This window comes from Asterias amurensis, chromosome 6 (assembly GCF_032118995.1).
Source record: "Asterias amurensis chromosome 6, ASM3211899v1".
Lineage (NCBI taxonomy): Eukaryota > Metazoa > Echinodermata > Asteroidea > Forcipulatida > Asteriidae > Asterias > Asterias amurensis.
In genome coordinates this window covers 7,534,769-7,551,624 of record NC_092653.1, presented here as the reverse complement: position 1 = coordinate 7,551,624, position 16,856 = coordinate 7,534,769, and the positions used below count along the sequence as shown (strand labels likewise).

The following is a 16,856-nucleotide window of genomic DNA, read 5'->3' as shown; positions in this document are numbered from 1 at the left end:
ACAGAGTGAGTTCTTGGTCTCAACATTTCGACTAGTATGCTCTAGTCATTGTCATCGTTCTTGTCCACTCGGCCATAGTATTGGAAGTTGACAAACTTTCGTACCTCAGGGAGGAAATGTCGACTGTCCACCCACCCTCAAACCATGTTATTTTTGTATGATCAGTATTTCTTTATAATCCTGACAATTCACATACTGGGGCTTTGATACTTTCATTGTAAACTTACCATGAGTTCGCAAAGTGTTGTCCGAAGCTTCGATGTAAAACTTATCCGATGGGTCAGAGGTCAGCGTATACACATACGACTCATGATTGTCAGCGTCAGCCGTATGCAAAGTGCCCAGCGTGACACCGGGCAGTGAGTCCTCGGGCACCATGAAGGAGGATGGGTAGATTGCATGGGGAGGGTCGTTGACTTCGGTTGTGTTTGTGGTTGAGATGCATTCAGCTGTCGTGATGGACCAGACACCGTCCGTTTGACATGTCATGGTGGAGCTACCAATCAGGGTTCCTGCAAAGGTGAAGAAAGCCAATTTAAATGAATAAATTTTAAACAAATGTAAAAAAAATAATAAAAAAATAAATTAAAAAAAATCATAAAAACATGAAGATTAAAACCATATAGAACGCCCAATATTGCAAATAATAAATGTAAGCAGGCCTCGCGCTCAGAAGCTTTCATTGCACTCACAGTTCAGGTATTTTTTCAAAAGCCTACCACATGCCTGCTGTATCAGCACAAAAAATTGCTTAGCACAAAATATGTTTGCTTAGCAAGAATAGGTTACCAGCCAGAACATTATACAGTTTGCATTGCTGCGACTGGTATCCAGGTCATTTCTTGCTTAGCCAAGAAAATTGCTAAGCAGATTTTTCTGCTTTGTATTCGTACGTTTCATTTATTCTTAGGTAAAAAATTCAAAGTACAAAAATAAGAAAGATAAAGAAAACATATACATACACATAGGAGAGAAAACAAAAAAGTAGCACCCCTGATTGATCTCTTGATGCCACAATTTAAGAAACCGACAACATTAATGGACATTTTTGTTATTGACAGCTTTAATAACAGATTTATAAAATTGGGCCCAGAACAAAATATCAGAACTCCCAATCAGAAAACTTTGTCAAAAAGCTAGTATGAAAATACTTTATTGTACAATTGATGTAGAACAAAAACAAGTTGTTCTCTATCTTTCCCTAATACAAGAACTACATTATTTAATTCAATTTAAGGGGAAAACAGCAAAATGAATGATAAATCTGAATCTTAAACTGTTGATTAAATACATCCACACAGTTTTCAGAATGGGACAGAGAGGGTGCTACATGTATGTGACCTGCCGTCGATTTCACCAAACTCTTCCTTATTAGGATTGATCTTAGAACTAAAAAGGGAGTTAAGTTCCGTATCAGATGGTACGCATTGAACCCATTCTAAGTTAGGACGGGTTACTCGTCCGGATAACTCGTCGAGATAGGATTAATCCTAGCGTTTCGTGAAATTGGCTGCTGTTCTTTCTTTTTTTTGCACAAAAAATACAAGTAAACAAAAATTGTAAAAAAATTATCACTAAAATAAACAGTGCATGTAAGGGTCAAATTCTCTGTGTGAAAAAAATGTGTTCTCACCTTCGACACAAGAGAGGATACACGTACTCCCGTAGGATGAATCTGTACACTGGGTGGTGAATCCCTGGATGGGATCCACCAAGCCACAGTCGATGGGCTCACAGTTATGTCCATCTCCCACTGGAATGTAGCCCTCATGGCAAAGGCACACGAAGGAACCTATTATATGGGAGTGTAGAAATATTAGGAGATTACATAATAGGTTAAGACATGTGATGGGCTCTGCAAAAATGAGTCACAAGGGGGAATATTAACTTATTGAGTTTTATACGAAGCTGAAAACAACATACAACAAGCTTCAGTTTGACATGTCTATGGTCTTACACACTTGTGTGGTGTTCGGTTCAAGAGTTATGACCTTTTAAAAAATAGATTATGTCACAATCTCAACAAAACCCATACTGGGGAAAAGCCTATTGATGTCTAGGGGATGAACAAAAAGTACATGTTTTATTCACATTCATCGATCAAAAACAAAGGTTTTTTTGTTCACAAAATATAGACCCTCCTAACACTCAAGTCCCACTTAAGTCCTCATCAGGCCCTAGTTTGTTTTCGTTGTCACACATACACATATATACATACACGATGACATTAATTTTGGTTCTGCGAGGCGACCAAAAAACATAAGTTTAAAAAAAAAACGGATCAGAGCACTACAAGAATATCGGGAACTGAAACAAATATCAGAAAGTCAATTTGTTAAAAAATTTTAATCTGGTTAATCTGGTCAGGACCTGTCAAGGCCTATACTTTGACAAACTATAACCAACTTTTCTGTAATAATTTGGCTGGAACCTGTGTGTAATACACACCAGCATATCACACTTGTATTGGGTTCTAGAACCAATATCAGTTCTGGAACCAACATTGGTTATAGCAAACTGGAACTATTTTATAATATATTGAACTTCATCAAAAAAATAACAGAACTCTTAAGTTCCAATGAAGTAATGAGATCTGTAGAAAAGGTGTTTATTTATTATTAAAAATTATTGTTGAACATTCCAACACCCAATTTTGAATAAAGGCCACACAGCTTGCAAAATTTTCTATTGAAAACAACAAATCCTTCTTTTTCAACAATTGAACAGTGGCCCGGCAATCATAAATAAACCTGTTTTCCAAAAGCATCATAAAGAATATTAACACAAAAAAGAACAGAACAATTAATCAAGCAGTTTTACAATCAAAACATCAGATCCACTTCAACCCCAATAGAAACAATTCATTTGTTGCACACTTTAATACTTAAAAACATTTAAATTTAAAGTTGATTTGTTCAAATTAAATTATATCTTTAAGCAAGAACTTTTCTTGTTCTGACAAAAAAAAAGCAAATTTTCACAATACCTATTGAATATGTCCCGGATTTAAAACCATGATAATCTTTCTGTGCTTTTGTTGCTGACATGTTTTCCCTGAAATAAAGTCTTATGAAATCAGCCCCGGATATGTATGGGAAAGTCCCCCATTTTCACCCCCATAAAAACCTGTCCATTGTACACCCTAACTGTTAACATTACAAACAATGACTGTTCTCTATTTTTTTCGTCTTTTTATTTACAAAAAAAAATCCCCTTTAGCTCTAGTTCCTCGACAAAGGAATTCACCGGGCCTTCTCATGTTGCCAGACTATTTTTGAAAGCATTTTGGAAAGCAATACTCAGAAGCTTTCATAGAATGCCAACAACAATAGCATGAATGCATGAATGTGTCTGATATCATGAATAGTTGGTTCAAATATTCTGCCCTATATCGAAGGATTGATGTCTAGCCCCCTTTCATTATCCGGGTCTTTTATTAAAACCACCAAGGTTTTTCATTTGTTATGATCTGTTTACAGTACAGCACATCAAGGACCCAATTGTATAATGCCTGTAAGCACAAAAGCGCGCTAAACACAGAATAGTATTGCTTAGCAGAATTCACCCCAAATTACATAGAGTTTGGTGCCTGACTCAAATTTTGCTTATAGCAAAGAAATTTGTTGAGCAGTATTTTCAGCTTAACAGTAGCTTTATGAAATTGGGCCCTATTTATCACAATAGTGCGAACTGTAAAGCCAAATGTAAGCCACCAATAAAAAAAACCAATGAAGAAAAATGCTGAAAAATACAGGCCTCTAAAAAAGGAAATTGACTCTATAGGTTTGCGGTAACACCATGTGTGTATATCTACTTGCCATGTAGATTTGTTCTTTAGAGAACTGTCTTGCTTTATATTCTACTGCAGAGTTAAGAGTACTTTTTACGGAGTTCAGAAACTTTTCAGTTTTTAAAAGAACTGTCCTGCCTTTTAAGTACTACCTGGGCGGAAGGTAGAAAATCTGCAGGGATAACTACTTTAGCTTTTAGTGGGTCGTTATTAACTTCACTTTTGCAGAGTGAGTTCTTGGACTCAGTTGAAATTGACTCTTACCAACAATATTGACGCATGTTTGCTGGCAGTTACTCAGCAGCTCCTCACATTCATTGATGTCAGTGCACGTAATACCGTCATCTTCCAGTAGGAAACCCTCATGACAACTACAGCTGAAAATACACAATTCAATATCATCCATTCAATACCTGGACCCATGGCGTTTTTCAAAACCTTGTGGTTGGGCCTCATTTTGTTATCAAAATTACATTGAAATGTTAAAGAAACAAATTAGGCCTAACCAACAAATTTAAATAGCAGTCCTATTAAAAAGTGTTTTGCTCAAGTTAACACTAACAATAAACTTTAGTTTGTATTGGTAAACTTTTCTAAGCACAGAAACAAAATCTTGCTTAGCAGAAATAAGATATCAGACAATAAACAGAGCACACTTTTACTTTGATTTTGCTTAGCACACTTTAATTGGCTCAATACAATTAAACCCAGTTACCTTGACCTAATATCAAAGAGCTGCTTTATACAGCAGAAAATGTTGCCGCCAAAAAGTGGGGTTCATGCCAAACATTTTTGTATGTGACAAAAATTACTAAACACCAGGTGGGGGGGGGGGCACAACAAATGCAAGCTTGTAAGTCTTATAAACACCAAGTTTTGAGAGAAAACCATAGAAATTGTACTTTTAAATCCTGAGAAATTGTACTTTAATTCCAGATAAATTGTACTTTTAAATCCTGAGAAATTGTACTTTATTTCCTGAGAAATTGTACTTTATTTCCAGAGAAATTGTACTTTATTTCCAGAGAAATTGTACTTTATTTCCAGAGAAATTGTACTTTATTTCCAGAGAAATTGTACTTTATTTCCAGAGAAATTGTACTTTTAATTCCTGGGAAATTGTACTTTTAATTCCTGGGAAATTGTACTTTATTTCCAGAGAAATTGTACTTTTAATTACTGAGAAATTGTACTTTTAATTACTGAGAAATTGTACTTTATTTCCAGAGAAATTGTACTTTATTTCCAGAGAAATTGTACTTTTAATTCCTGGGAAATTGTACTTTTAATTCCTGGGAAATTGTACTTTATTTCCAGAGAAATTGTACTTTTAATTACTGAGAAATTGTACTTTTAATTACTGAGAAATTGTACTTTTAAATCCTGAGAAATTGTACTTTAATTCCAGATAAATTGTACTTTTAAAACCTGAGAAATTGTACTTTATTTCCAGAGAAATTGTACTTTATTTCCAGAGAAATTGTACTTTATTTTCAGAGAAATTGTACTTTATTTCCAGAGAAATTGTACTTTTAATTCCTGGGAAATTGTACTTTTAATTCCTGGGAAATTGTACTTTATTTCCAGAGAAATTGTACTTTTAATTACTGAGAAATTGTACTTTTAATTACTGAGAAATTGTACTTTTAAATCCTGAGAAATTGTACTTTTAATTCCTGAGAAATTGTACTTTTATTTCCAGAGAAATTGTACTTTATTTTCAGAGAAATCGTACTTTATTTCCAGAGAAATTGTACTTTATTTCCAGAGAAATTGTACTTTTAATTCCAGAGAAATTGTACTTTTAATTCCAGAGAAATTGTACTTTATTTCCAGAGAAATCGTTCTTTTAAATCCTGAGAAATTGTAATTTAATTCCATAGAAATTGTACTTTTAAATCCTGAGAAATTGTCGTTTATTTCCAGAGAAATTGTACTTTTAATTCCTGTAAAATTTTACTTTTAATCCCTGAGAAATTGTACTTTTAATTCCTTGTTTACATACTGGGACTGTTCACTAGGTATTGGTAGACTGAAAGGCAGTGATTCAACATAAAGTTCAATTTTAAATCCTGAGAAATTGTGCCTTCAATTCATGAAAAAATTAATAAACACCACAACACACAAACAATAAGCAAATCAACAAACAATGAACATGAAGGCAAATATACCTCAGACTGCATATTTTCCCTAAAACAAAACAAAATAGCAAAAACCAGAACCGAAAACAACAAACAAATCAACCAATAAAAACATGCTGGTAAAAAGACTTGTTTACATACATATAGGACATGTAGTGTATTGGTAGACTGAAATGTAGTGATTCAGCAAAAATAAATTGTGATAATCCCTAAATATTTTGACGACCTCGTTGCATTTTGGGACTATTCATGCATAAGATACAAGGAACTTGATATACAACACAGAATAACAATACAAAGTTTGCAGGAGTTACAATGGGTGAAACTTACCCATAACAATCACAGAATATTATTACGTATTTTGTTTAATATTTTTCAATTGGGAGTTTTATACTTATTGGAAGGTTTGTTAACAACAAATGTAGTCTGGGGCATGTCACCTGCATTTCATTATTGCTTGATTTATTTGTTGTTTGTCTGTCATGGTGATTGCTAATGAAGTATGAACCAAGTTCAATAGATTTTGAAATCTTTTAATAATAATAGTAATAATAACAGTAATCAAGGTTTATTTCTAGCCCCTTAGACATAAACGATAAAACAGCATGGTCATTGGTAGGTTTACATCACAGAGCTTTTTCCATTGGACTTTTTAGCGGCCCTGTTAAGCTACCACAGCTGCGCGGAAATCCGGCCTGTTTAATACATCATGGTCGCTGTAAATTGACAGGGACATCAGCTTACCATGCATCCTCATTGATTTAATTGTCAAAAAAAAGGTAGATGGGAATATGGCGTAAGTTTAATTTTGCTTACCTGTGACCTCCAGGTTGATTATCGCATCGCTGGGTACAAGAGCTCTGCCCCGACACGCACTCGTCCACATCTTGACACATACCACCTACTGCATCGAAGACAAACCCAGTTGGGCAGATGCAACTGTAGCTTCCATCGTGGTTAATGCACTGCGCCTCGACGGGGCACGGCGACACGGGCACGCACTCGTTAACGTCTTCGCAGTGGAGCTGGTCTACCTGCAGCTGGTACCCTGCCGGACATGAGCAATAGAAGCCCGAGTCGGTGTTGTGGCAGGCGTACTCGCACCCTGCAGCATTGCTATTGCATTCATTGTGGTCTGTTGGATGAAATGAAATGCGAAGTTTAGATTCTTGAACCAGAATTGGTAAAAAGAAATACATTGTAAAGTTTGCATTCATTTTAATACTCAGGTCTACTGTTATTAGAATACACAATCATGTTTCTTTGTACAAATAGAACCAAACTATTTCCCCTGCAACATTTATGGTTTGATTACAAATCAACTTTAATAAAAGCAGGAACTTTTTCTAACAACCTTTAAGATGCTTTATTACTTTTAAATGAAAAAAATACTCAAAAATAATGAAAACAAATATCGAGCCTGAGCCTGATTATTTCACGACAAAAAAATGTTAACCATTTTCGCCTTCTTAAGCATGACAAACCACATTTTTCCTAATCGAATAATACAATTTTGCCTGACTGATTTGGTTACAGTACCGCGATTTTTCAGGCTGCTTAAAATAGTCCCCAGGGAAAAATTCCAACGGGAACAGCTCCGTGCAGAAAACGCTATGCAAACATTGGGAACATCAGTTCGGTTGGAAACAGACGGTAGAATTACACCAAAGATCATTACGGTAACTTTCCGCGTGGCAGCGGGGAAAAAAAATCCAGTTGGAACACGGCTTGAGACAACCTCCCAACCTACCTGTGCACGTGAAGCCATCTTCCTCCAATGCGAATCCCCCAAGGCACTGACATTCGAATGATCCGAGCATGTTATTACAAATGTGTGTACAGCCCCCGTTATTAACACCACACTCATTTACATCTGTCGGGTGTAAACAATAAAACAAGTTTTCACTCAACAAAATCTTGAGGTATGGACCTCATTTTTTTTTCTTTCAATAATTATGACAAATTCAGAAGTGATATCAAAGTTACATTGAAATGATAAAGAAAAACTTTACAAACAAGTCAAAAAGCAGTCCCATTAAAAATGTTTTGCTCAAAGTAAACAATAACTACCTTTTTAGTATGTATTAAATATCTTAATGGAACTGGCCACCTTTGGTAATTGTCAAAGACCAGTATTCTCGCTTTTGGACTCCATTCGAAGTTGTTATAGAAAAATTTAAGAAAATTACCTTTTTCTCAAAAAAATACGTTATATCAGTGGGAGCCATTTCTCACGATGTTTTAAACTGTCAACAGCTTTCCATTGCTCGTAACCAAGTAAGTTTTTACGGCAACAATTATTTTGAATAATTACCAAACGTGTCCTGCGCCTTTAACACTGTGGTCAAGTGGTCAGACTGCAGGACTTGCAATCACAAGGTTGTGGGTTCGAATCCCCCAGCTTACTGCTGATTTCTCAATGACTAGAATAAATATTGTCGTCTAGTTACTGAATCACAATTTCTTGATTTGTGCAGTTCATAATCATAGACGTTAAAACAAACAAACAAACAAACAAACAAACAAACAAACAAACAAACAAACAAACAAACAAACAAACAAACAAACAAACAGTAAATTTGTCTTCTGTTTGTTCTTACCGTCACAATTATGCAAATCTTCATTGATAGCAAAACCGTCCAAGCAACTGCAGGTGTAACCGTTAGAGTAGGACGTACAAAGACTCTCACACAACCCTCTCCCGCCATTGGCTGCACAGAAGTTACCATCTGAATAAATTTGCATAAATTGAATAGATTAAATTTACTGTCCATCTTGAAAGTGCAGAAAGTGTAGTACGAACTTCGGACACTTTAGCAAAGTCCTGTCCTATCACTATTCTGGGGGGGGGGGGGGATTTGATGAATGCATTTCTATGTTTAAATACAAATTTGATTTGTGCATTATGGTTTGATTTATATCTTAGCCAATGTAAACAAATTATGATATTAAAAAAAAAAATTCTTTGGCCTACCCACCCATCCCAAAGTTTTATTTTCAAATATATGGATTCATAATATAATCTACACACGGAAGTACAAAGAAATGCCTCAAATGAACCTGCCACGTTAGATCAAAAATCTCCAACATCAGTCGTTTTCAATGGTTTTACCTTGTTTAAACAGACAACTTTCACTGAGTAGATTAATGATTGGGAATGAAGTCAATGATCATGGCCAGCTGGGTATTTTGTCTTCTTGTGTTTTTCAATTGAGAAATAGGCTAGGCTATACCTCATTGTGTTTATATCTGTGTATCTTATCTTTGTTAAAATGTTGACTGCTGTATGGGGCTGATAAATATCTTTCAGTTCTGTTTGAGTATGCAAGTACCCTTACATATTGAAGATAAATTAGTTTCTCTTTGTGCTTGTCCAAGTATTTTCTAAGTCTCGTCTAGTAAAATTAATTCTGTACCAGTAAAAAAAATAACTACAAGCGCTAGGCAGAAGCTTTCCAAGCAGTAATGTCTCAAGGTCTAGCGGTTAAGAGCACAGGATTCAAGCTCTGGTGTTTGATCAGCAGAGTGTGGGTTCAAGTCCTGGTCAGGAAGCAAGACACTTGGAGGTAGTGTTTTCTGCTCTACCAGTCAGGCTTCTGATGGATGATACCCATGCCTACATCCATATGGACTAAGTGTAAAGGGGGTAACCTTGTTTCAGCCCCAGGAGTAGGTGGCAACAGCCCCTGGAAAAAAGTTAAATGATGCCAAGAACTTGAAGTGGCCTTCAGGCCTTGTGTGTCTTGTGTGTCTTGGGACTTGCATTAAAAAAAATGTTATAGTTTCTTACCAGTGAGGGGCTGCCTTGACGGATGGACAACATGAATCACATAGGGGAAAAGAGACCAGGAAAGTATATACGAAATATCGCTCCCCGTATCCTTGTGCGCATTGACGATGGGTTGCAGTAACAACTCTGTCCAGTAAATTCGGTCATCGTAGAGTGACAGAGAAAATGGATGGTGGAAGAAGTATCCCTGGAACAGCACGGTGCGGTCCGAGCCGTCCACGGCACAGGATTCTATCCTGTTTGTGCGTGCATCGGCGAAGAAGAGCCTCTGGACATTTTTAGAAAATATTTGATCAGTGGAAGTTTAAAAGAATCCCTTGTGTTAAATTTGCTAATCATTCATGATTTATGTAATATTTTGTCCTTGATATTTTGTCCTTGGAAAAAAAGGTAAAATCATTTTCAAAGATGACAAGGGCCAACCTACACATGGTGTAGGATTAAATGTACTTTTGAGGCTATTCAATTTTTTCCCAAGGGCCAAAAAAGGGAAAAATTAGACTAAAGGCCAGGTCACGCAGGCCTCGATAACGCACGTTAATACACACCCCGATTGGTTGATAAGCGTGGGTGTATTCTGTGCGGAGCAATTTAACCAATAGAATGCCTTCTCTTTGCAAAGTTGTTGTTATCGTTCTCGTTATTGCTGCATATGGACTGGGCCTTAAAGTAGGAAGAAAATATCATGGCTGAATGTGCAAGACTGACTCACGTTTGTGTTGTAGTCTAACGTGACGCCATTAGGCTTCTCAATACCCTGTGATATGATGACTTCCTGGTCTGAACCGGTACTCATCCTGGCCCGCTGGATGGTTGGTTCACCTCCGTCGACGTCGGTGAAATACATCAGATCATTGTGGGGGTCTAAAACGATTGCTTTTGGTTTTTTGATGCCGGTCGCGATGAGGATGACTTCGTTGGTGAAGCCGTCTAGATCCAGACGATGGATGGTTCCAAACGCTATCATGAAGGGGGGGGGGGGAGAAGAAGAAACAAATTCATAAAAAAAAATTATTTGTATCTCAGTCCAGGTGGCATGCCCTGGCCGAGCTGTTAAGAGCACCAGAGTCAAACTCTGGTGTCTCTGATCAGCAGAGTTTGGGTTTGAGTCCCAGTTGTGTCAACGGTGTCCTTAAACAAGAGTCTAATTGTCTAACCATGATGTGCTTCATCCTTTGGTTGGCGATGTAAAGCCGTTGGTCACTTGTGTTGTGTAGCGCACTTAAAAGATCTAAATAATAGGTGTTCCTGGTTTGATTGGCTGCATAAAATTTTAAAAAGCTACTTGTGAGTGAATAACTTACATTTATCTGCCCAGTAGAGTTGATTGTTGACCCAGTCCACTGCGATTCCATCCACTTCCGACGTGTCTTGGTTGGAAACGACCAGTTCTCTATCCCCACCCTCGAGAGGAGCCCTTAAATCATTAAAAAACAGTCGCAGGTCAAAATTCCAGTTGGACCTAGTTAACTGGGGTCAACTGGTTTAACTGGATAGTGACCAAAGTCGTCCATTTTCCATATTAACCAACTGGTTTGGACTAGGTTTAACTGTGTTCAACTAGGTTTAAATTATAAACCAGTTGGTGTCTGTCCATTTTCAATATTAAACCAACTGGTTTTAACTGTGTTTAACTAGTTTATCAACTGGTTTTCAACTAGTTCCAGTTAAACTCAGTTTAACTAGGTTCAACTAGAATTTCGACCTGTGACTAGTGGTGTGACTAGCCCAGTGGTTATAAGAGCATTGAACTAAGATTCTGGTGGTTAAGTCACCAGAGTGTGGGTTCGAATCCCTGTCCTGAGACAGAAGCATTTAATTGTTTCTCATGATAAGGGGTAATGGATACCTGTGAGGGTAGAGGTTGATATTGTGTTTGAAAAAGCCTGTTTGAGCGCAGGTCTTTGATAATTATCAATGTTATATGTGCTTTAAAGGGGATGCAACTTTTTTGTTCAGTTATTAAATAAGTACCGAGTACCAATGAGTATACAGTGCTAACACACATCGGTGAATTATATGGGTAAAAAACAAAATTAATATTCTTTATCCCCGATGCAAATTTAACATATATTGTATCAGTGCGGTACCCGCTGCTAAAACATAGGATTCAAACTGCCTCTAGCTACCGGGCAATCTCGGTAGTCTAGTTGGTAAGACACTGCACTGCAAGGGCTGTGGGTTCGAATCCTACCCAAGTAACATGCCTGTGATATTTTTTCACAGGACTCGGGGGGGAAAGTACTGAGTATACAGTGCTAACACACATCGGTGTATGGATAAAAAAAATAAAAATTAATATTATTAAATAAACGAAGAACTAATCCAGGGGTTGGTCAAGAGGAAGAGAAAAGAAGAGGTTGTCCAGCAAATATTATTGGACTGAACCGGGTAAGGCAGCTGCATCAAGATCAGCAGCACATTGAGATGGTTGGCGTTAACTTGTACTGGCCAGTCTGCAGTGCAATTTGCGCCACCAGACTGAGGAGAGAGAAATTTTAAATAATAAACCACAAGGGAGACTGACTGGGTAACTTTTAATTGATTTGAGGCTGAACAAAGAAAACATGAATGAGTTCCTCACCTATAGATCTTCCTGTCATCCTGATTACTCCAATAGTAAAATCCTCGTACATAGTCAAAATCCAAAGCCACAGTGCTGCCGGCATTAGACTGCAGAACCCTCTGGTCGGTCAGATCGAGGTTAAAGCGGAGAATCTGATGATGGCTGGAGAAGATTATATAGGGCTCCGCATGATCGCCCGAGGGAGTCACAGCCTGGGCGTGACTCTCGTCAAGAGCTGAGCGGATAAAATTTAGACTCATTTACAAACTCATGTTTCTAACCTACCGGTCAACACATGGAACTGCACAGTCATATTTATCTGAACTCATTAAGCCTTATAACTCAAGTTGAGCTGGTCTTCGTTCAGCACGTCAACATCTTCTGACTGAACCGAGATCTTTTTACTCCTTGGGAGACAGATCTCTCCGTACTGCTGCCCCTCGGCTTTGAAGCAGCCTTCCTCACAACATTTCAACCCTCAACTCCTTCAACACTTCTTTTAAGACTCACCTCATGTTAATGGCGCAGTTTAATTGTGTCTTGTTTTTCTGTTAATTGTTCCTTTTTGTCGCGCCTTGAGTGACTTCTTGTGAGGTGGATAAGTTGTGGTTTACAAGTATTGTGTTATTAATACTATTATGAAATGAACTATTTGCGAGTTAAATCCCACAGACATTTTCGGTAAACAGTATTGTCCAAAGGCCTACACTTCATGTATCACAACTTATATATAAAATGAAAAACCTGTGAAGATTTAGGCTCAATTGGTCATCGGAGTCGGGAGAAAATAACCCTTGTTTCCGCACGTTTCTCCGTGTCATGATATGTGTTTAAAATAAATCCGTAATTCTCGATATCGAGAATTGATAATTGTTTTAGTGTTTTCTCAAACAGTAAAGCATTTCATGGAATAATATTTTAAAAGAAGTCTTTCACCATTACCTTAGTAAGTAAACCCTGTAAGTTATTTGTAAATCTGTGAACTGTTTTTTTTCTGTTCCGAAAGTGTCCAATGGCTTTAAATTTGAATAGTGTCTGGTACAATGATTTGCTTATTTAGACACAATGTACCGCTTACATTTGAATTCCTCAGACTAATAGAGACAGTTGCTATGTCAAATGGTTCAGGTCAAGCCTTTGCATGTAGCAACCTCCAGATGAGCAGATCGAGTTTTTAAATAGTTTTGGGTTTGAACAAAGAAAAATTGACTAGAGTTGAACCAATGACCTCCAGATTACATACCATTGCTCTACCAACTGAGCTATCCAGCTCTATGTTGGCTGTCTCCATATTAAAGGAAGGTACACTATTGGTAATTGTCAAAGACCAGTCTTCTCACTTGGTGTATCCCATCATAACCATAAAATATCAAGCCTGTGAAAATTTGGGCTCAATTGGTCATAGCAGTTGCAAGTACATGTATGATGAAAGAAAAAACACCCTTGTTGGACGAAATTGTGTGCCTTCACGCAAATTGTGTGCTTTCAGATAAGAATAAAATACTTCTAGCTACATTAGAAGTCTTTTATTATTTTAGTGAGAAATTACCTCTTTCTCAAAAACCACATTACCTCGGAGGGAGTCGTTTCCCACAATGTTTTATACTATCAACAGCTTTCCAATGCTTGTTACTAAGTCGTTTTTTAAGTTAATATTTGTATTGAGTAAATACCAAACATGTACCTTCCCTTTAAGGAGAACAATTTGTTGCTTCTTGTACATAAATGGTTATTTGTTGGTAAAAAGTTTTGTTGGCCTGAAAGCCTGCTAGCAAAACTGACAATCAAAACTTTCCACGCTTTTTATCAAAACAACTTTTTGGGGAAAAAAAATATGACAAACTTAAATGATAAACTTACCTAAAAGTAAAATCAGAAAAGCAGACAAGATCCACATTTCTGGCTGTACGAGAACCGCACACAAAATATTTTCCTTCAGCTCAGTTTTATGGCAACTAAATAAAGCCAGCTTCTTTCTATTATGAAGTATATACCTTTTCTAACCTTCCTTCCAACAGTGCAGGCTCCCCTGTGATGTAAGCAGATCCGGGCACTCGAGCGAGTTGAGGGCCACAGTCAAGTTTGGACAAAGGTGTTCAATTCAACTGTGACGTAAACAAGGGTGACGGAGGTTTGTTCGCTCAGCCGTTGCAGGACCAGGAACCTCAACAAAAAACACACAAGCAGCTGTCCTACCTTTGTAGCAAACAAAAAAAACAATTTTTTTTTTTTTTGAACGAACTTGACATAAATATGCTGATTCTCAATTATTTTGTGCCGGGTACAATCTTGATTTGAACACTGAGCAATAATAGTTGTTGCATAAAAACTTGCATTTCCTTGTGAATCAATCGTTCGAACCACACAGATGGAATCTATTATTTAACTTTAACTTCTCTTTTGTTTTCATTTCAAAGCGCATAGAGACTTCTCTGTGACTGTGATATGCCCCTCTACAAAAATGGTTCATTATTATTATTATTATTATTATTATAAACAATTTGATAAGCTGCTCAAAGAATTTGAGTAGATGCTTAGTTTTGTCTGGTATTTTAAATAGCAAGCTTGGATTACTATATGCCCTTTTCTACTTTACATTTAACCTCCTTGCCCTTAGGGCCTGAAGGACCCAAAGGAGAGAAGACAAGAAGGGAAGGCATTGATGTCATGTTCTGGTAAACTATCTTATCAGAACATTTAAAGGCAGTGGACACTATTGGTAATTGTCAAAGGCTAGCCTTCACAGTTGGTGTATCTCAACATATGCATAAAATAACTAACCTGTGAAAATTTGAGCTCAATCGGTCATCGAAGTTGCGAGATAATAATGAAAGAAAAAACACCCCTGTCACACGAAGTTGTGTGCATTTAGACGGTTGATTTTGAGACCTCAAGTTCTAAATCTGAGGTCTCAAAATCAAATTCGTGGAAAATTACTTCTTTCTCAAAAACTATGGCACTTCAGAGGGAGCCGTTTCTCACAATGTTTTATACCATCAACCTCTCCCCATTACTCGTCACCAAGAAAGGTTTTATGCTTATAATTATTTTGAGTAATTACCAATAGAGTCCACTGCCTTTAATTAATTAAACAAGAATTATCATTTCAGACAGGAAAGTCTATCTTGGAAAAAGGGCAACAATTTTCTCATATTTGTTCAGTGTTTTCTTCAACTGTAAATGTAAGTAGTTGTACATATTTAGAAGTCTAACCTAAGTACAGGCTTAACAAAAAGAAAAATATTATCAAAAGCTGTGACTATTCGTAACACACTTTTTTTTTAGCTAGACCAAAAATATAGCAGTCACAATGCAGTTGTGTGCACTGATGCTTGACTTCGAACTAATGTGTAAACATATACATGTATGTTTTCGTAAAAAAAAGTTTTGTGTTGAGATTTTTTGTTCAAAATAGTTTTGTACCAGAGGGTACAGTCCTCCCAAAACCCCTTTGTAGTCAGGGATTTTCCAGGATTTGGGTTTAGAGAGAGAAACATTTTGCATTGTAATAGTTTGTACCAGTACCTGATACAATGTTAAAGGAATGGTTGTTCAATGAGTTGCAGATTCTGTCCGATTCTCTAGTTTTCAAGAAACATCGTAAAGAGATGGCACTTAATTGATTTTTAGAAAAGTATTTACCAATTGAAGTTGCAGGAGAATAATGAAAAGAAAAAAACCTTGGCTTGCACACATTTGTGTGCTTTCAGATGCTAATAAAGGCATCAGGGCTGAAGTCTTTTAACATTTGAGTGAGAAATTACCTCTTTCTCAAAAACTATGTTACTTCAGACTGTAGCAGTTTCTCACACCGTTTTATACTATCAACAGCTATCCATTGCTCATTACTAAGTAACTTTTTGTGCTAACAATTATTTTGAGTAATTACCAGTAGTTTCCAGTGCCTTTAAAATGGACATTTTGTTTCTTAGTTTTCTCTCAACAGATTTCTTTAGGCCTATGAATTCACAGTGAAAGACCCTCAATGGGCTCCCCAGGGTGTTTGTTATTTGTTCACCAACATCCTGATAATTATGTCCATCTTTTTATGTCAGATATGATGTTTGTCCCTTGGAAAAAAAGTAGGCAAATTTTATTGAGTAAAAGGACCGACCTACATGTTCATGTAGCAAATTCTTAGTCTTTTCAAGCTGTTCAATCACATTTTTTTTTTAGATCTTCCCAAGGGAACAACAAATCCAAATTGGACTAAAGTAGGAAGAATATAAATGCCTGTTATGTACAACTGTTGATTTCATCAATACAAACAACAAAACTACAACCCCAGTTTTTCACACTCATTTCTTGAAATAACAAATTTTCACCAGAGTTTCAATTGAGGTGAAATCATACAGCATTACCCTGACAATTATGTCCAGGGTAATGTCTTTATATACAACTCTCAATAGTTGAATTCGCATTTGCCAAAACGACAACAACAGTCTTTTCTTGAAATAACAAAGTTTTAACCAGAGTTTCAGTTGAAATGAAATCAGAATGGTGTGACCTGCGACCCTATTGACCAAATCCCTTTCATTCTTCCCGTCAGGGTCACAATCTAGACTATGG

At 36.8% G+C, this 16,856-nt stretch overlaps 1 protein-coding gene across 1 annotated transcript in view; it reads right to left on the bottom strand.

The window, feature by feature from the left end:
* Positions 1-14,268, bottom strand: part of LOC139938850 (uncharacterized) — a 38,725-nt gene extending 24,457 nt beyond the window's left edge. The window contains exons 1-11 of the mRNA XM_071934491.1: positions 14,148-14,268; positions 12,306-12,522; positions 11,026-11,138; positions 10,434-10,681; positions 9,722-9,989; positions 8,532-8,660; positions 7,682-7,804; positions 6,748-7,066; positions 4,055-4,167; positions 1,634-1,792; positions 228-512 (exon numbers count right to left, since the gene is read on the bottom strand). Coding sequence (XP_071790592.1) covers positions 228-512; positions 1,634-1,792; positions 4,055-4,167; positions 6,748-7,066; positions 7,682-7,804; positions 8,532-8,660; positions 9,722-9,989; positions 10,434-10,681; positions 11,026-11,138; positions 12,306-12,522; positions 14,148-14,184 — 2,011 coding nt within the window. The 5' untranslated portion in view covers positions 14,185-14,268. The remainder of the gene's footprint in view (positions 1-227; positions 513-1,633; positions 1,793-4,054; positions 4,168-6,747; positions 7,067-7,681; positions 7,805-8,531; positions 8,661-9,721; positions 9,990-10,433; positions 10,682-11,025; positions 11,139-12,305; positions 12,523-14,147) is intronic.
* Between the last annotated feature and the right edge of the window lie 2,588 nt (positions 14,269-16,856).